General features: G+C 43.9%; 2 protein-coding genes across 2 annotated transcripts in view; one reads left to right on the forward strand and one right to left on the reverse strand.

The window, feature by feature from the left end:
- Positions 1-461: 461 nt before the first annotated feature.
- Positions 462-20,093, reverse strand: part of TRAPPC3L (trafficking protein particle complex subunit 3L) — a 47,521-nt gene continuing 27,889 nt past the window's right edge. Inside the window, exons 4-5 of the mRNA XM_045573339.1 lie at positions 5,615-5,800; positions 462-1,250 (exon numbers count right to left, since the gene is read on the reverse strand). Coding sequence (XP_045429295.1) covers positions 1,131-1,250; positions 5,615-5,800 — 306 coding nt within the window. The 3' untranslated portion in view covers positions 462-1,130. The remainder of the gene's footprint in view (positions 1,251-5,614; positions 5,801-20,093) is intronic.
- CALHM5 (calcium homeostasis modulator family member 5) lies at positions 8,779-12,645 on the forward strand. Its single transcript, XM_036414376.2, has 2 exons — positions 8,779-9,505; positions 11,523-12,645. Exons 1-2 carry the CDS (start codon positions 8,966-8,968, stop codon positions 11,910-11,912), a joined length of 930 nt encoding a protein of 309 aa, XP_036270269.1. The 5' UTR covers positions 8,779-8,965; the 3' UTR covers positions 11,913-12,645.

The following is a 20,093-nucleotide window of genomic DNA, read 5'->3' on the forward strand; positions in this document are numbered from 1 at the left end:
AGAGGGAGCTCCTCAGCCCAGCGTGCACCCTCTCAAATTTGGGACCTCTCGGGGGATGTCGACTGCTGGTTTAGGCCCAATCCCAGGGATGGGGCCTAAACTGGCAGTCGGACATCCCTCTCACAATCTGGAACTGCTGGCTTTTCACTGCTCACTTGCCTGACTGCCTCATCACCCCTAATTGCCCCTCCTGCCAGCTTGATCACCCCTAATTGCCCCCCATGCTGGCCTGGTCACCCCCAATTGCCCCCCCCATCACCAGCCTGGTCTCCCCTCATGGCCCCACCCTCCTACCAGCCTGGTCACCCCCAACTGCCCCCCAACAGCCTGGTTGCCCCCAACTACCCCCTACCAGCATGGTCACTCCCAACTGCCTCCTTGCTGGTCTGGTCACCTCCAACTACCCTCCCTGCTGGCCTGGTCACCTCTCACTGCCCCCCTGCTGGCCTGGTCACCCCATGCAGCCTGCTGTCCAGTCACTACTGTAAGGGCATCCTGACCAATTTGCATATTACCCTTTTATTAATTTAGAGGCTATTTTTAAGTGTTTCAGAATTAGCATCCAAATAAATAGATTTGCTTTGTTGATTACAAATTAAGAGTAGTTTTAGGAGGCTTAAGCTAAAAACCAAGCCAATATATGAGAAAATTCACATCCATCGTTTTTCAAAAATATGAAAGATTGCTACAAATAGAACTGTTTCTATAGAGAATACAATGTACAGTATCTAGAAACTATATATAGTGGACTCTATGTTTTATCATTCCATTCATTTTTTTTCCAATGAAAAGAGATAAATATACCAGTTATATAGATGTTTTTTTTTCCTGTTACCATAAATAATGAAATGAATAGACTAGACTATGTAATATGTGCAATTCAGGCTTTCTGTCTTATAAGGAGCTATTTGTATATGAAACTTTGACAGGAGATTGAAAATGTGTGGTTTAAAAGAAAAAGTAAAAAACAACAATTCTATATCCTTATGTACTACATTTCAAATTTCGGGCTAATTTATTATTCTCATAAAGCCCATGCTATTAAGCAATTCAAAATCTCAATGGCTGGCTGTGCTTAGCTAATATTAGCTCCTCCACTAATCAGCCTGGGACATTTTGCGTGCTATTCTTCATTTTTTCCGTCTGTATTTTTTCTCATCTAGCTTTTTCAGGAATGTAATTCCTATTTCTGTCACACTGTCGCCTTTGAGTCTGTCTTGCAAGAATGTGACATCAGCAGCTAAATGAACCTAGGAAAGAAAAGGAAAAAGGCTTTTGTCATTAACGTTTTATAAAAGCAAACAAACTCATTTTTCTGTCTCCCTTTTTCAGCTTTATTTACCCCATAGGAGCTGCCTTTTCTTATGAAAAGATAAAAAAAAGAGCTAGCTCCGTGGATGAAGGGCCCTTTCCTGCGTGTCCTTCGGAGATGGTCTGGCTGTGTGTGAGCTCTGCCTTATGCATCTGCAGAGAGATGGGCATTCCAGGCCAGGCCGGACCGGGTGCCTCTGGGGCAAGCCTTTGCCAAGTTTTGTTCACAGGGCTGAACGGTGAATCCATCTCAGAAAGAACACAAATTCTCAGCTCAAGGATAGCCTTGACCCAGTGTGCCTTGCAAGCAGAACTTCCAAGGATAAAGGAATTCATAAACCATTCCTCTCCAACTGACTTGCCATGCATCATTCTGTCCTAGCTAAATAGCATGATCATAGCAGAATAAGTATTGTTTTAATAATATTTGGACTCACTTATGGCTCTGAGAGGTTTAAAAAAATATAGACTAAATAAATCATGAATGTAAAATTAAAGATTGAAATTGCAGACATGAATATTTGATACCAAGGCCTTCTTTTCCTCTGGAAGGCATAGCTCATTTCCCAGGCATTGAAGTGATCCCCAAGGGCTGACTTCCCTATTCATTAAAATATAGGCACATAAGACTGGCATGGTATCGCTGACCTACCCTCAATAGAATACCATTCAGCTATTTTAAGTCATTGGGGTAAAGAAAATAAATAACTGAAAGTACTAATAAAAGCAAATAAGTGGGAAAGCCTGAGCCTAGTAATGAATGAATATCAATTAATTATAACCTTACCAGACTCATTCCCCTCTCTTACCAAGAATTCCTTGGCCAACCAGCCTGGGTTTGTTAAACCATAGACCTTGGTAGGCCCAGTTCTTTGGCCCATACAGTGATCAAAAACCCTGTCTCTGTGATGCCCACCACCCAATAGAAGGATATAGACCACACTTTGAAATAGAGAAGATAAATTCACCCACATTTTTCCCATATAAGATCTTTTTTCTGTCTTTGTAAAAATTAGACAGGAAATTAAATAAAATAACACGGAGACTTTACTGATACTATTTGAATATTTGGGGCCACATGTTGTCTGATGCCTATGTGTCTATCATTCTGTGTGTATAGTCAACCATTACCCATGAAGGATGGAGACTTCTCTATCTTGCTTTTGACTTGGTTTTATGGTTCAACCCACTAACTCCCAGAATTTTTCCTTTGTTCTTTCTTGATTTCATGGTCATTGATGGTAGGGCAAGCTTTAAAAAATGGTAGGTAGACCTGTGGAAGATCTGTGTGAATGATAATTATATTTATTGTTTTATTTTTTTGAACTACCTGTTATTATGTCCTTCCCCTAATTATCATATATAATTAAGAGGTAATATGCTAATTGACCATCACTCCAACACACAAGATGGCCATCTCCATGTTGGCACAAGATAGCCACCACAAGATGGCCAGCAGGGGAAGGCAGTTGTGGGCAATCAGGCCAGCAGGGGAGGACAGCTGGGAGGGACCAGGCCTGCAAGGGAGGGTAGTTGAGGGCAATCAGATCTTCAGGGGAGGGCAGTAAGGGATGACCAGGTCAACAGAAAAGCACAGTTGGGGGTACCAGGCCTGCAGGGGAGGGCAGTTATGGGTGACCAGGCCAGCAGAAGAAGGCAGTTAGGGACAAGCAGGCCTGAATGGGAGAGTAGTTGTGGGGGAGGGACAGGCCTGCAGAGGAGCAGTTAGGTGTCGAACAGGCTGGCAGGGGAATGGTTAGGGGGTGATCAGGCAGGCAGGCAGGCAGGTGGGCAGGTGAGTGGTTGGAAGCCAAAATCCTGGATTGTGAGAGAGATATCCCAGATTGGAGAGGGTGAAGGCTGGGTTGAGGGACAACACGCCCCTCCCTCCCTGTACAAATTTCATACACTGGGCCTTTAGTCATAAGTAATTGAAAATTATATCTATACTTCATTATTGAGTATATAACACATGTCTAGACTTAGGCTCCTATCTAGTCTCACTATTCTAAATAGCTAAGCTTCTGTGAAAAGAGACTGTTACTACCTCTGCCTAAGCTGCCCTTGGCTCATCAGTCTTGGACAGATTGTCTTCTTCTCCCTTCACTTTCCCAAAACAGCTTTTTTGGTCCCTAAACGTTGTGAATATTTTTCAGGTCTTGTTTCAGATATTTCCTTTTCTTAAAATACTCTCCTCTCTTGTTTCTTTGACTCCATTCTTTCCTGGTATTTTTCTAAGCCCTGGTTGCTCCTTCTAGGCATCCTTTGCAGACTTCATATTCTCTGTCTAGCTTACTCACTATGTTTTGTCGCCTCCTAGAGTTCCAACTGTAGTGCGCTCTCTCTTTCTCCCCCCCCCCCCCCCCCCTCTCTCTCTCTCTCTCTCTCTCTCTCTCTCTCTCTCTCTCTCTCTCTCAGAGTTCCAGTGCTTCTTCAGTCCACATCTCTATGACTTGCAGACATGTGAAACAACTGCTGAGCGATATCATCACTGGTGTGTATAGATAACCTCAATTCCAGCAGCTGCCCAATTAAACTCCTCATTTGGGGATGGGAGAGACAAAATGAGGAGTTTTGTCTCTCCTGGTTTTGCTCTCTTGATTAATAGTACAACCATTGCTATAGGATGCTCAGAAACCTGAAAATAGCCCTAGCTGGTTTGGCTCAGAGCCTTGGCCTATAGATTGAAGTGTCCCAGGTTTGATTCCAGTCAAGGGCACATGCCTGGATGTGCCCGGGTTGCAGACTCCATCCCCAGTGGGGGATGTGCAGGAGGCAGCCAATCAATGATTCTCTCTCACCACTGATGTTTCTATCTCTCTCTCCCTCTCCCTTCCTTTCTGGAATCAATAAAAATATATTATAAATTTTAAAAAAACTAAAAATAATTCCTCTTTTCTCAACCTTGTCCCTTTAGCCAACTGATTATCTAATCTTAAATCTGTTCTACCTTCTTAGTGTTGTTGGCATCACCCTTCTCTCCACTCGTCCTGTCAGGGCTTTCTCGAGTTTTTCTCGAGTTTTCCACGATCAACTTCCTAACTGCCCTCCTCCTCCCTCTAGCATTGTCCCCTCCTGTACACATTCACTTTGTGGACAAAGGAATGAAATCCCTAAAATACAACTTTGAAAATATCACCCCCTGTTTATAAACTTACAACAGGTCTCTGGTCTTTTCAATATAAAAATCAAACTCCCAGCTTGTCATATACATGCCTTTTTTTTTTTCTTTTTTAAATCAGGCCTCAGTAAAAAATTTAAATCTCCTTCTTCATGACAATTCCTCTCTCAACCTACATGATATTCATGATAAACGAATCCAAGTTCCTTGTTCCTTGATAGAAACATTATTTTTGTGCCTTTGGACAAGCTGCTCCTTTCCCCTGCTCCTCAAGGCTTTCACCTCCCCAAACTCCCATCTATCCTTCAAATGCCAGGTCACAGTTTTCCTAGGAAGTTGTCCCTGACATTTCATTCACCCCCACCAGGGTCCTCCCATAGCCCTTAGTCACACATCTGAAATATCTGATTTCTCTACAGGACAGACCATTTTTAAAAAATATATATATATTTATTGATTTTTTACAGAGAGGAAGAGAGAGGGATAGAGAGTTAGAAACTTTGATAAGAGAGAAACATCGATCAGCTGCCTCTTGCACACTCCCTACTGGGGATGTGCCCTCAACCAAGGTACATGCCCTTGACCCCTTGACCGGAATCAAACCTGGGACCTTTCGGTACGCAGGCTGACACTCTATCCACTGAGCCAAACCGGATTGGCCAGGACAGACAATACTTGAAGGGCAGCAACTGTGTCTTGTTCATCTTTTTAAGTGCAGTGCCTGACGCTTAGCAGATACTAATCGTTGTCTTCCTTAAATAGATGAACAATTCCGGTGTGGGAGCCAGCCTCCAGAACAGCCTGCGGTGACCTCTGGCCTCCTGCTAGTCCCCTCCCACTTTGCACCAGGGCTGGCAGCACCTGTTGTGATTAGCTCTACAGAGAGGCCTATTTGGCAAGGAACTTCATGAAGCCTCTAGCCAACTGTCAGCAAGGCCATGCGAGTGGGCTTGAAGGTAGATTCTCTAGCTGAGACTGCAGCCCAACCACCAGCTTGACTGCATGTGTGTTAAGCTGAGAAAAGCTCTGAGACACCACCGCCCTGCTAAACTGGTCCCAGATTTCTGATCCTTAGAAACCGTGTAAGATAATAAACATCTGTTTGAAGCTGTTCGGTTCCGGGGCCGTTTGTTACCCAGCGCTCGATAACAGATGCACCCGCACCAGGAAGCAGGGGCTTACCATTTCCAGGGCCCCTCTGATAATCCCGCAGAGTAAGTTGCAGTAGCACAGAGACGACCGCCCGGCAGGGAGCTCTTCCACAAACTCCACCAGAGGGTTCTTGTCCAGAATCAGGGAAAATTCATTTCTGCTGGAATTGTTACAGGTCACACTTGGTGTAATCCCCAAGTACATCTTGAAAGCCACCTAACAAAGAGGGGGGCAAATGACGAAAACTTGGTCTAGAACAAATGTCTGTAAATGGGGCACCCAAATAAATACCCTGTTCTGGGCAGTGCTACGTAACGGGGAAGCGCGTGGAGTTTGCAGTCAGGAAATCAGGGCTCACACTTATTTTTGAAATGTACTTTTATTTTTATGAAACCTTTTAAGGGACTAGGTCTTAAAACAAAAAATTTTTAAAGTAAATGTCCTTTAGGAAGGAGGGAAATTAAAATACGACTATTCATCAACATATGAGTATGGTATTTGTCACACTGAGGCTAGTGAAAGACAACACATCTGCCCTAACAGAAATGTGACAGAGCGAAGGATGCTACAGGAAGGTTAGACTGGTGGTCGGCAAACTCATCAGTCAACAGAGCCAAATATCAATGGTACAACGATTGAAATTTCTTTGGAGAGCCACATTTTTTAAACTTAAACTTCTTCTAACGCCACTTTTTCAAAATAGACTTGCCCAGGCCGTGGTATTTTGTGGAAGAGCCACACTCAAGGAGCCAAAGAGCTGCATGTGGCTCAAGAGCCGTGTTAGGTCGAGGCAGGGGGGAAGCCCAGAGCCGATGCAAACATCTGCAAGGTGGATGGTGACAAAGATAGTGGGCTAGCTGGTGTCTTCCTAAGGCCTTCCTAGACCCCTAGCCTGAGGCAGGAATTCCACACCTCTGATGCCTTCCCCCCCCCCCCCCCTCCCTAAACAGCTGTATAAAAGAAGTACCTATGCCACTTTTTGGAGTGAACTTCCCTGGCCCACCCTCAGACCAGTGAGCTTCGCCCTGGAGTACAGATTAATCACGCCCCCCCCCCCCCTTTTTTTTTAATCACCTGGACTCCGTGTCTTGCTTCTTCTTCACAAACCTCTCAGCTGGAACCTTACAAGCTGCAGTTTGCCGACCAAGGGGTTAGACTCAGAGTGTGTTTGGGGAAGTGGAGAGAGTGCTATTACTAAGGATGGCGAGTCTCTGACAGGATTAAAGAGTAGTGATGAGAGGTACATCCTAAAGTAACTTCTCAAAAAAGTCTCCTGTTTTGAGGACTTAACTTTTTTTATAATATGAAAATGGAAGAAAACATGACGGTTATTTCTGTTTCATTCCCCTTTTCACAAATGAATAAACCGGAATTCGGAGAGATAAAATGACATGGCCAAGGCTACACTACATCTCGGCTCCGAGTCCACGGCACTTTCTTTTCACAAAGCACACAGACCTGGAATTTGAAACTCATTGTGTTAGCTTGAAAGGTCTTTCAATTGGCTTCATTAATTTAATTTTAAAATTAACACCAATGTAGGAAATTGAAATAATTTCCTTTAATTATTTCTAATTAGAAGTACTTCTAATTAAAGGTTTTTTTTTCATTCATACATTCATTTATTCATTTATACTCAATGAGCACTGCCTGTCTAGTACAGTGCCTGGCACACGGTGGGAGTATAATAACTATTTGAAAAAGGAATTGTTGAATGAGCATCTAATCTGTTTGACACCATGTTTAGATCCAGAATACAAGTTAATAAAAAGGGCTACAGATATTAAACAAATAACTGCAAGAGTATGATAAGTCCTGCAAGTACAATGTTATATATAGGATAGGGCAAAAGTAGGCTCATAGTTGTGAGTATTCGAAACACAGGTTTTATTCTTGTTATTTATTAATTGTGCTATGCCAGCACGGCCAAAGGTGAATGATCCTGAGTGGGGGAGGTGAAGGATTGAGAAAAGACGGACAAAAGAATGGAAGCTGGGTCTCGGTGGGACACCGCTCCTCTGATGGAGAGACAGCACCACGGACTACAAGCCGTGTCTTTATTTTATAGCCAGATGCCACGAGGCAAAGTAAGGGCGTGGTCAAGATGTTTACAACATTCGTGTGGCTTTCAGTCCTACTCAACTCATGCACCTGAACTCTATCTAGCCCGCATCACTCAGGCACGTGGGGCCACGTGTTCAGGCCATAGGTTCACGCTTACAGCTACAGCTGCTGGCTATCATTGTGCTGGGAGGGCTCTGCCCTCCAAGCTGGGACTTGCACGTGGCCACGAGAGGATTGTGCCCTCTCATCAGTCCGAGGCTTGAACCTATCCAAATACTGTAGCTGCTCTCCACAATTAATTATTGTATTATTTTTTACAGGAACAACTGTAAACCTACTTTTGCCCCGCCCTATATTAAGAAGCAATCCTGGAAATAATCACAGAGGCAGGAACATCTACCCTGTTCATGGATCCTGAGTGAGAGGTTGTCAGGTGAACAAGGTGGTGGTGGTGATATTCCAGGTGGAGGGAACCTATCGTGGGCATGAAACGCCAAGATTAAACTCACGGAGGCTGACCTTGACCAGCTTGCAGGCAGCGGGGAGGCTCAAAGCCATGAATAAGCTACGACGGAATTCAGGTTCTGTTTTAAAGGGATCTCCTTCGTGTCAGCGTGGAGGGTGGATGTAGGACTGAGGGGATGCTGGGCATGAGGGCAAAGGCAGAGATGCCCATCGGGAGATGATATGACAGCCCAGGAAAGAAATGAGAAGGACTTCCCATATTGTCTTTCATTCAAAATGCAAAGGCTCACTAACGTTTTCCTATCAATCCCAAGGAGTCAGATCCTGAAAATTGCTGCACGTCTCTGCCGCTAGCCAGGTTTAAAGGATATAAAGTGAATTTCCTGCTCTTAAGCAGCAAGAGAGAAAAAAAACAAAAACAGCACAAGTGTCCAGACTTGGACGTTGCCTTGGCTCCAGACCATCTGGCTGAAACCCATTTCTGGGAATGTTTTGATTTCTCCGGCTGGAAAATTCCTGGACTATTATTGATACAAGTGAGCATTTCTTTCAGATTCTCAATGCATGGAAACAACATAAAAACAGAGGCTCTGCGCTTTGAATTCAATCACCAGTGGTTTGGCTCTCGTTTCATGGCCCGATCCCCGCCAGTAGGAGGCATTGTCTAAACACAGTTGGGAAATCCTCATTCTTGGGGAATGACATTGTTTCCTTATCTGGCCGAATTCGGTCTGAGAAGGAGGACGGTTTTGCTTTCCAATTGAGGGCAGAGCTCCACCCTCAGCCACGACAGCCACAGCTGCTCTGCCAATAAATAAGGCGAAGCCTTTCCCTGCTTTGTTTACCTCCAACATGGATGCTTTCAACGGGATTTTAAAGTTCCTCCTGCACCAGAAAACGGTGATCGGCTACAGCTTCATGGCCCTGCTGACCCTGGGGAGCGAGCGTCTCTTCTCCCTCGTGGCCTTCAGGTGCCCCTGCAGCAGCCAGAACACGGTCTACGGGCTGGTCTTCCTCTTCGCTCCCGCCTGGGTCCTCCTCATCCTGGGCTTCTTCCTGAACAGCAGGTCCTGGCGGCTCTTCACCGGCTGCTGCGTGAACCCCAGGAAAATCTTCCCCCGCGGCCACGGCCGCCGCTTCTTCCACGTCCTGGGCCAGATCACGCTGAGCTCCCTGGTGGCGCCCACGATGTGGCTGTCTGTGGCTTTGCTCAACGGCACCTTCTATGAATGTGCCATGAGCGGGACCAAAAGTGCAGGTCTCCTGGGGCTGATCTGCAAGGACAAGCCCAAGGAGTGCTGGGCAGAGCTTCACAAAGTGTCCTGTGGCAAGACCAGCATGCCAGCTATGGACAGCGAAGAGCTGAAGCTGTCCCTGCAGGCCCAGTCTCAGGTAAAAAAGAAAGAAAAGGAAAAAAAAAAAAAAAAAAAAAAAAAAAAAAAAAAAAAAAAAAAGGGCAAACTTGGCTTTCCCTCCCAGCTTGAGCTATTCTCTCCGTTCCCCTGCTAGCCAGGGCTGAGTCTGAATCCTGCCAGAACAGTCTGAGACACAATGGAAATTGGAACAGGATGCAGCAGTAGAGACCATGGGGAAAAGCTTTTTAGAAGGCGGAGGGGCTCAGTGTAAAACTGCTGATTGAACTGTCTTTTCCATTTCCGAACAGAAAACGCCCTCTGGGTTCTGTTTACGTAAATACTTAAGTACTTTAAAACTCTCTCTCTCTGGGTTGACTTCATAAATAATGCATGATATGAACTCTAATCGAGTGTTAAGGCCAGATCTGTAATTAGAAATTAGAAATTACTGCCTTCTATCTGGTTTCGGGGGGGGGGGGGGGGCGCGAAGGGGGGCGGGGACAACAAAACCCACACACACAGCGTTCATCTATTAAAATAGAGCTGCACCAAATGAGTTAACGCTTTTCAGTGTTGCATGCAATATAGTGAAAATCAAGATCCCCTTGAATGATTTCTGGCAGCTTCTATTTAACAGTGTCAGGATTGGGACGAGGTTCCCAGATAACGTAAGAATTGGCTGTCTGTGGCCTCCGGTGAAAAGCGCTCATATTCCCCAGGGAGGTGTGTCCTCCGCTTTCTGCTGTTCAGCTCAACAGGTCGTACTGGACGTTAGAAGCTCTCGGTTCGGTTCGGGGCTTTGTTTTATGGAACATAAGGAAACCATAGCTTTCCCTAACTGATGTGGGGAAGTAGCTTGTCATCCTCCCAGGTTCCTGAGCACAAATCCAGATGTGACGCCTTGCCCTGGCCTCGGGGGAGACTGCATTCCTACTTGTGAGTTCAAGGAATTGCATTCCCCAAACCAAAGCAAGCCACGAGAGTGGATAAACAGATCCACAACTGGTCCGCAGTGCCACTAGTTTTGGAATAAACACACTTAAAATGGTATAATTTTACTTTTCAAGGAGGATCTGCACATCAAGGCCAAGTGTGTTTTTTAAACCCTGCATTCCAAAGCTGGCTGGCAGTATTGTCATCTACTTTCCATAAACCGATAAGCCTAAAGTCTTTTGTGTGATGCATAAAGTATTGTACATCTTAGATAAAAACATGCCAGGCTCCCAGATGTCTTTCTTCTTTTGTTGAAGGGAGGCATTAATCACGAAGGTTGTGACACACTGAGTGATTTATGATTTCTGTCCCCAGGCCCCGGGCTCTGTTCAGTTAGTGCCAGATCCAAACACTCATCACCGTGTGAGCTTTTCTTCTCTAAACACAAGCACAAGGAGATCATGCACATGCTGTGGTGGCTGAACCCGGGCACACTGACCTGTTTTGCTTCGCAGCAGGATGAAAAGGGCCTGGGGCTGATTCCTGGGGGTGGATGCCTGAGGGATGTGGACCAGGCAAGCTGTGTCAATAGTAGGTGCTCACAGTAGCTCAGGTAATCAGGAGAAACAAACAGTCCAGACCAATAGTTGGGCATGTGGGTGGGGGTGTCCCTATCCACAGGTGGGGCAGAGAAACAAGGAACCCAGCTGTGTGATGCTCTTTTCTTAAGGGAGGTAAAGTGTAGGACTGGAAAGAACTTGGCCTTGGAGTTGGCTAGCTGTGGGTTTGAGTCCTGACTCCACCAGTCACCAGCTATGTGATCAAGAGCTAGGGATTTGACTTCTCTGAACCTCAGAGTCCTCTAGTTGAAGAAATAGCACTTGCCCTGCTAGAGGGGATATTGCCTGCCTTCTAGTTATTTTTTTGCTTATCAGCAATGATGTGGAGGATGAAGAATAATTAGGTAAAACTGAAATTTATTTTGAAGGTTAGAAAAGTGTTGTTAAAAAAAATAAGATGAAGGATTTCAGCTGAGTTGTGGTTTTAATTTAGCCATTCACTTCCCAATACTATCCCCCCAGCTCCCTGAGAAGTGCCCTCAATATCTCTCTCTTTCTAAGATTCTAGGATGGTGCCTGATTTGTTCAGCATCTTTGTTCTCTCTGCTCACCACTTGTTGTGCTCGCTGCCGATCTAAAGTTAGCTACCTTCAGCTGAATTTTTGGAAGACATATGCACAAAAGGAGAAGGAGCAGTTGGAAAATGCATTCGTGGACTACGCCAGCAAGCTGAGTGAGAGAAATCTGAAAAGCTTCTTTGAAAACAAGAGGCCAGAGGTCTTCCCCATGCCTACTTTTGCTGCCTGGGAGGCTGCTTCAGAGCTGCATTGTTTCCACCAAAGCCAGCAACACTATAGCACCCTGCACAGGGTGGTGGAGGGGCGCCCAGAACTTAACCCCGAGGAAGATGAGACCACAATAGTCCTTGTGGGTAGCGCCCATGATGCGTAGTTCACCCACCATCGCTGACGTATGGTGTCCAGGGGTTCACTCCTTATAACATCTTGTTACTGCATCAGCCACAACCTGTGAATATCTGTGTTTTCTCACATGCCGTGTTTCTTTATAAGACAACAAGGCTGAGGGAAGCAGCTTTGCAGCTCCCAAGTGCAGACAGTGTTAGGACGTGCTCAAACTGCTGCTGAGTGACTGGTCAAGGATGGCGAGAAAGATGGTCTTGCTTTGGGTGGGGATTGGGTTCAGAACCTTCAAGTTTAAGATTTTATGGATTCAGCAGCAAGATGCATGCAAGAAGCTCATGGTATCTGGGGAAGAAGTGGTGAGTTGTGAGTGAGACGGGTACTCTTAATGGACTACTGTACACAGTGGGATCTGCAGTGTAGTCAGCAAAATCCTCATCCTATAAATCTATCCTGCTACCCTTTAAGGATGTATAAAATTCTTCCATCTGAAATTCATTTCCTCAGAATCTGAAGACATCAGTTCTCAAAAGTAATATATTGAATGGATAGAATGCCTAAAATTCTGACCTTCTCACATGTTTCCAGCATACAATGAAAATATGTCCAGCAAGCAGGGCTGTTGAGGGCTCTAAGTACTTTTGCCTTCATGGACTCCTTTCTACATTAAAAATACACAGTCACACACACATATTCATGACTGTATTCATATAAGAGAAAATATATAAATGTTATGTATTAAAATGTTTTTCAACCCAAAAGTTTATTTTCTTCAGATTTTAAAAGAAATTCAAAACACTTGTGGGCCCCTAACCAATACAATTATTACTAATTGCATTGACAACATTTTATTCCTGGATTTAGCATAAAGGAATGTACTTCTGCAATAGTAATGGTTGCTGATGGGATCAGCACAAGATTATTGCTCCTGGGGGTTTTGTTCATATCTGTGTCATGGGAGGAAACATGAGGGATAATAATCAGTGAATTTAAAAAACTTGCTTCCTTAGACAAGTGGTTAATGATTAATTGGATCTCAATGGTTCTATATAGGAAGTCAAGCAGTTAAAGAAATAGGCAGCTACAAATTCGTGGTTAGTCAATATCCATCTTCTTTGGCGTGAATGCCCTGGGGAGACAGAGCTTCTCTCCCTACCTTCTACCCCAGAGGTAAGCTAATCGTCCCAACCACTGGTGGGGTGGGCTTTGCTTCAATCAAGACTATGCTTTATTATATCTCTCTAGTTCCCCACTTTTATTAGAAATGACATTTTATCTTACTTGAAACACTTGAAAGAGATAAAATGAAAGGCAACTCCAGAAGAATCGGGACAGAGGGTCTGGGGGAATGGCGGCCTTCACATGCCACCTCACTTCTACCAAAGTCACTGAACAGTGCCAGGGAACACAGTTTGAAAACCCTTGCTCTAAAACAGTGGATGTCCATTAAGATCGCGTGGGGAACATTTATAAAGTTCTCATGGCCCAACCAGTATGGCCCAGTGGTTGAGCATCAACCTATGAATCAGGAGGTCATGGTCCAATTCCCAGTAAGGGCACCTGTCCAGGTTGCAGGCTTGATTCCTAGTGTAGCATGTGTAGTAGGCAGCTGGTCAATGATTCTCTCATCATTGACGTTTCTAACTCTCTCTCCCTCTACCTTCCTCTTTAAAATTAATTTTTTAAATATTAAAAAATAAAAATTTCTTATGCTGGGCTTTATTCCCAGAGACCATGATTTAATTGGTTAAAAGTAAGATCTGGGCATCAGGATTTGCTCAGGAAACCTCCAAGTTATTGTATGGAGCAGAAAGACTGATAACCATTACTTTGGACAATGACTAAGAGGTTAGGCCAAGCCTGGACAAAAGCTTACATCTGACACAAACAAAGAATGACATCATGCCGGGCTGGCCCAGAGTTCAGCTGGCCTTTCCAAAGTGTCTCTGAACTCTTAGGCCCAGATTGATCTTGATTTTTTCCTTTGGGATTTTGTTTTCCAGAGTATTTCCTAAATAGTTTTCATCTCCTTATAAGGAATTTTGTTAAAAGGTTACATTAATAAAATGCTCCCAAAGCTACTGCTATTTTAAAGTTGTGAATAAAAAAGGAGCTATGTAATAGAACTGACAAGCTGGGGTTGGGGTGGGGGCAAATGACAGGCCTGACAAGCTCAGTGACCAAAAGTAACTACACAGGATAGTCTGATCACAAATTCCCTGGGCAGGTCATAACAGGTAGTCACATCCCAGGCCTACAGCTTCCTTAGCAAAGGTCAATCTTGACTTTAAGTGAGTTCTGTCTATTGTTCTTATGCATCTAGGGTAGGGGTGTCGTACTCAATCAGAGAAGGGGCCAAAATCTAAAATCCAGCCTAAATCGCGGGCCGAATGGTTTACTGAACAGTCATAAACTGTCATTGTGATGGAAACGCAGCGGAGTGCAGTGATGACAGCGCGGTGCGGGCCACATTGCAAGGCCTGGCGGGACGGATTTGGCCCGAGGGGCCTTGTGTTTGACACATGTGATCTAGGGTAATAGACCTTTGAAATTCCAGAGTAATTTTTATTTCTTTTTTCTTTTTGTGAATCTTCACCTGAGGATGTTTTCCCATTAATTTCAGATAGAGTAGAGGGGAGGGAGGGAGGGAAAGAAGGAAGGGTGTGTGGGGGAAAGAGGGGGGAGAGAAAGAGAGATGAGAGAAGCACATGGATTGTATGTGCCCTTGACCAGGAATAGAACCTCCAACCATCCAATGTGCAGGCTGATACTCTAACCACTAGCACACCGGCCAGGGCCAGAGCAATTTTCTTTTCCTACCCCTCGAAGGTACAACTACAAGCGCCAGACCACAGAACTTCTCATTATTATCTTGTTCCCTGAATACCATCTGTATGTGCTGTAAATGTCAATTATTAACTATTGCGTACCCATCAATGTAAAAGAAGTATGTTTCTTCATTTCGCTTTTTATCCAGTCTCAGAGATTTCCCTGCTTTGCTTTCCTCCTGCCCCCTTAATCTACCACCGATTAATTTCATGTAACCATCCTTATGTCTCCTTTGATTCTAATGTATAAAAGAAGCAGCAAAACTGACATTCTCCAGAGCATTTTCTCACTCCATTGAGATTTTGCTTCCAGGCCTGTCCTCAAATTTGGCTCAACTAAACTCTTAAAAGACTTTGCTATAGGATGGACATTCTTTTGTCAACAAATCCACACACTTAGATTTGTTTTGTAAGTTGGTCTCTCATGAGTTTCATCCAGATAAGTTAAGCAATAAAAACAAAACCAATCCAAAGCCGGTTTGGCTCAGTGGTAGAGCGTCGGTCTGGGGACTGAAAGGTCCCAGGTTTGATTCTGGGCAAGGACATGTATAGATACAGTACATTGGTTGCGGGCACATCCCGGTAGGGGGTGTGCAAGAGGCAGCTGGTCAATGTTTCTCTCTCATTGTCGTTTCTAGCTCTCTATTTCTCTCCCTTCCTCTCTGTAAAAAAAAAAAAAAAAAAAAAAATTAAATTTAAAAAAAATCAAAATATATTTAAAACAAAACTAAAACAAGAATCTGCAATGGGAAGTTGGGATTGACTCTATTTTTTAACCTTCTGTAGTTCACTTTTTTAAAAAGTTAAATTTATTTGGATAACATTGGTTAATAAATTATATAAATTTTAGACTAGGTTTTCATGTGCTAAGATTTCTGGGAGATTGAAAATGTTTTCCTGGAATAGCATAGTGCCAGGAAACAGGAAGCCTTGTTAAAGTCAGATTTTCTATACATCCCGGTCACAAGCAGAATTGGAAGACGGACATTCCTAATGAGGGAAGATGACTGGTAGAAAGTGCTGAGACTTAGACTTTCAGAGATACTTCTCTGTGACTCGAGGGAAAAATAATGTCACCTAACTGTAATCATCAAAACAGTTTCAGGGCAATTTTCCTGCAGGTGCCTTGCCTTCATAGTGGAACTCCGCCATCAGTAACAGATGTGATCTGTTGCTTTAGACCCAATCAGTCTGCAAGATCCACAGACCCTGCGGCTATGTGTACATGCTTTTCCACAAAAGCAAACTTCCTGCGGCTCCCTCCTTTCACCCCTCCCAGAGGTCCGAGGAGGAATAGTTCAAGTACGGGGGTGTTTGTATAAGGCAGTTCTTGCCTACTCAGAGGGGAGAATTAAGTCTAAATGATTATGACTGTTTAAACAAGTTTCTTATTTTTAATCGTCTACCTGGCATATTTTTGGCCCAAGCTGTAATAACTTTCTAAACACGTTATAAGTTGCTTTTGCTGTTAATACTCATTATTTTTTCGATATTGAGAATTTTATAACTATAAAGGATTTTTCTTTCCTTTTAATTTTTCCACTCTCTAATTCCCAGCTAAAAGAAATGCCACTCAGTAGGAAACTGGCCTGACATTCAGCCGGCTGTGATGCCAGCTCCTCTGGAATGCTGTGTGGTTTTGTGCTGTGACTTCCATGGAATTCAATCCCTGCTTATCAAGGGCCCCCACTTACTTTAATATCATGTGTTGGAAAATGCGAGGAGAAAAAAAATAAGTTCAATAGGCTCTTCCCACTAAATTGTGAGTTAGCCTTTGAAAATAGTAACTAAAAGCAAAGAGAAATGCTCTACTTCAGGCTCAGTCTGATTAGCTTCCACTGTCCAGTTGAGGGATGAAAGGAAGCAGTTGTATTAGGACGGTGGTGAGAATGAGGCACAGAGGGCACTTGAACCTTGTGTCCACCCCTGCCTCCTCCGTGCTGAGAACTGCTCTTTTGTGATTCAGTCACCAGCAGCTGCTCTGTTGGTTGTGAACCTGCGTTTCCGAGCGAGACACTTCAGATTCATAGCTGAGCCGTTCGGTTGGCTTCTTCCCAGCCCTTCAGCTCCCTGCAGAAGCCACGTGGTTGGACATGCCTGACTCCCAAAGCCAGCCTGGACGCTGAGGACTTGACTATTGTGGTGCCTCAGTTTCCCACTTCCATCTTTTGGTTGGGGGTGGGAGGGACATACAGTGATTCTCAAACATCTATTTAAAAATGATTCTCCTACAAAAACAGTGGCAAGATACTACATATGTTAGGATTGGGGGATCTTTGTAAGTAACTGAGTCACAGCTGCTGGCTGTCTGATGGAGGCGACTCAGTGGGCGTGACCCTGAACCCTCTCCCCACTCCACCCTGCACTGGAGGGGTTTCCTGGCAGGGATCTTGGAACAGCATTGAGCTGGCTGGCGGAGTAGATGTGAGCCTTGGCAGCTGAAGACAAGGTCGGACTTGCCCCATGATGAGATGGGAGGAAGTGGGACCGTGGAAGGAAACCCCTCAATCTTACATCATCAATAAGGCTTTCCAAGATACCTCATCCTCCCATGGGGCCTCAGGAAATTCTTTTCTCCATGGTACCCCAAGAACTCCACTTCTACTGGTAAGAGGGGGGTACACAGAGAGCCCCCCACCAGTAACAAAAGGACAGGAAAGAAAAAGCCTCCCGCTTTGTGCATAGAATTACGTTGTCAACAGAATTCAAGTGTTGTGCATTGTATCGGGCGCATTGCATTTAGGTTGTGAAATACAGAGATTTTGAGGGAAAGTATTTCTTTTTAAAATGTAAGTTGTTTGGAAAATGGAAAGAGCCAAATGTAACCAGAAGAAAAGGAGGGAAAATAAACTACAGAATCATAAGGAACAAATCGGTTTTATTTTTTAAGAGAAAGGAAAAGACCTAAAATATGCTGGTGTCTCTGGCTTGAATGGCCTTTTTCACGATCCTTTCACCTGGCCAGGGCTCCTAGCAGGTCATCTCTGGTAACACTCTTTGAAAAAAAACACAACGCCGAGAATGGCCTGGAAAAGGTTTAGAAAAAGAGAAACAAAAGCAAAAGCTCCATAGGCACAGAGGAACAGAGCACATTTTTCTGGTTAGTTCCTTTATAAGAAATTCAAAGGAAAATCTAATACAATCTATTGTAGTGCAACTACATGTGGCTTAATTTTTCCTAGAATTTGCTTGTCTCCCCTCTACTAAAGCATCTCTCTGTGAGGTTACTGTTCTGAGAAATGTCTGTCCCACTCTTGCTAATATTTTAAAACATTTACTTTTGCCCTAGCCAGTTTGGCTCAGTAGATAGAGTGTCAGCTTTAAGACTGAAGGGTCCCAGGTTCGATTCCGGTCAAGGGCATGTACCTCAGTTGCAGGCTCCTCCCTGGCCCAGGCCCTGCTCAGGGCTCATGCAGGAGGCAACCAATTGATGTGTTTCTCTCACATTGATATTTCTCTCTGTCTTTCCCTCTCTCTTCCACTCTCTCTAAAAATCAATGGGAAAATATCCCCAGGTGAGGATTTTAAAAAATAAAATAAAATAAAATATATACTTTCTACTAACATTGTGGTTTCCCCTGCAATGCTTCCTAGGGAAGACATAGTTGTTGTTTTTTGTTTGTTTGGTTTTTTTTGGAAGACATAGTTTTGAAAGATTCCCTTACTTGATTATTATCTGCAAAATACATAGCAAAGACAATTATTTTTATTTCAACACCTTGTACCATGTGCAATGGAGCCTGCTATGCTAGTCTATGCAGGAATTCTAGCCTCTGGGGCAAAGGAAAACAAGCGCGACCATCAGAAAGATGAATAGTGTGAGCAGAGGACTCGTAAGACTCATTCGTTGCTGTTACTGATTTTTCAGACAGAAAGAGCAGAGTTTGTAACAGTTCCTTTGGCCTGTTTTAGAAAATCTCGGGATGTTTGTTTCCTGTGATGGTCGTGTCCCATGTCTTGTTCTAATAGACCAGAGTGGGCATTGGAGAGCGCGGGCAATCAGCCCCGTCGTTCGGTTACAGGCCTGGCAGTGGCCTAGCATGAAACTCTGTGTGACAGAGGGCTACTGATGGACTGGACAGGTCGGGACTTTGAATATGAGACAAAGAGACTCACAGTTTGGGTGACTGGACAGAAGACACAAGCCAAGTGGACACCGTAAGGCAGCGGCCAAGGGACTGAGTGGAGAGAAGAAAAAGAGGAAGTGTGGTGAAGGGGGAGAGAAGGGCGGTGTAGGGCGTCAATGGGGAAAAAGGGGACATCTGTGATACTTCCAAAAATAAAGATACAGCCAAAACTGGTTTGGTTCAGTGGATAGAGCGTTGCCCTGCGGACTGAAGGGTCCCGGGTTTGATTTCGGTCAAGGGCATGTGCCTTGGTTGTGGGTACATCCATGTTTCTAACTCTCTATTCCTCTCCCTTCCTCTTTTTGTAAAATAAATAAATAAATAAACTGATAAAATATATATTTTTTAAATGAAGATACATTTTTAAAAAGAAAAAGAATAGAAAGGGGAAGGGATCAAATTGCCAGTCATAAACAGGGATGTAAAATACAACATAAAGAATATGGTCAAGCCGAAACCGGTTTGGTTCAGTGGATAGAGCGTTGGTCTGCGGACTGAAAGGTCCCAGGTTCGATTCCCGTCAAGGGTATGTACATTGGTTGCGGGCACATCCCCAGTAGGGGGTGTGCAAGAGGCTGCTGGTAAATGTTTCTCTATCATTGATGTTTCTAGCTCTCTATCCCTCTCCCTTCCTCTCTGTCAAAAATCAATAAAATATATTTTTAAAAAAATAAAAAATAAAGAATATGGTCAATAATATTGTAATAACTATGCATGAAGTTATGGTGTCAGATGGTACTGGACTTATTGAGGTGATCACTTTGTAAGGCATATAAATGTCTAATCATTATGTTCTATGCTGAAAGTAATAGCATATTATATGTCAACTATAATTAAAAAATATTTTAAAAAGATATTAGTAATTAGTTGCCAGAGCAAAGTAAGCAGAGAATAGCTTAGTCACCACAACTGCAGAGGAGGGAAGTAGGAAGGAAAGTGCAAATGCCTGCTCCTGAGATGACAAGGGAGACCTCAGTTGCAGTCTCCTCCCTGGCCCAGACCCTGCTCAGGCCTCAGGCAGGAGGCAGCCAATTGATGTGTTTCTCTCACATTGATATTTCTCTCTGTCTTCCCTCTCCCTTCCACTCTCCCTAAAAATCAATGGAAAAAAATATTCCCAGGTGAGGATTTTGAAAAATAAAATAAAATATTTACTTTCTACTAACATTGTGGTTTCTAATTTCTAACATTGAAGGATTTTCTAATTTCTGTTCTCCCATGAAGCCTAGCTGTTGTGCCCCAGGATATCCTTACAAT

The sequence above is a fragment of the Pipistrellus kuhlii genome, unplaced genomic scaffold (genome assembly GCF_014108245.1).
Source record: "Pipistrellus kuhlii isolate mPipKuh1 unplaced genomic scaffold, mPipKuh1.p scaffold_m20_p_5, whole genome shotgun sequence".
NCBI classification, from domain to species: domain Eukaryota; kingdom Metazoa; phylum Chordata; class Mammalia; order Chiroptera; family Vespertilionidae; genus Pipistrellus; species Pipistrellus kuhlii.

What these genes read in the sequence shown, in the direction of transcription:
- CALHM5 (XM_036414376.2), top strand. Translation starts at nt 8,966, where the DNA reads ATGGATGCTTTCAACGGGATTTTAAAGTTCCTCCTGCACCAGAAAACG. An exon ending in CCCTGCAGGCCCAGTCTCAG is followed by an intron (nt 9,506 to 11,522) that starts GTAAAAAAGAAA and finishes TCTCTTTCTAAG; the next exon opens with ATTCTAGGATGGTGCCTGAT.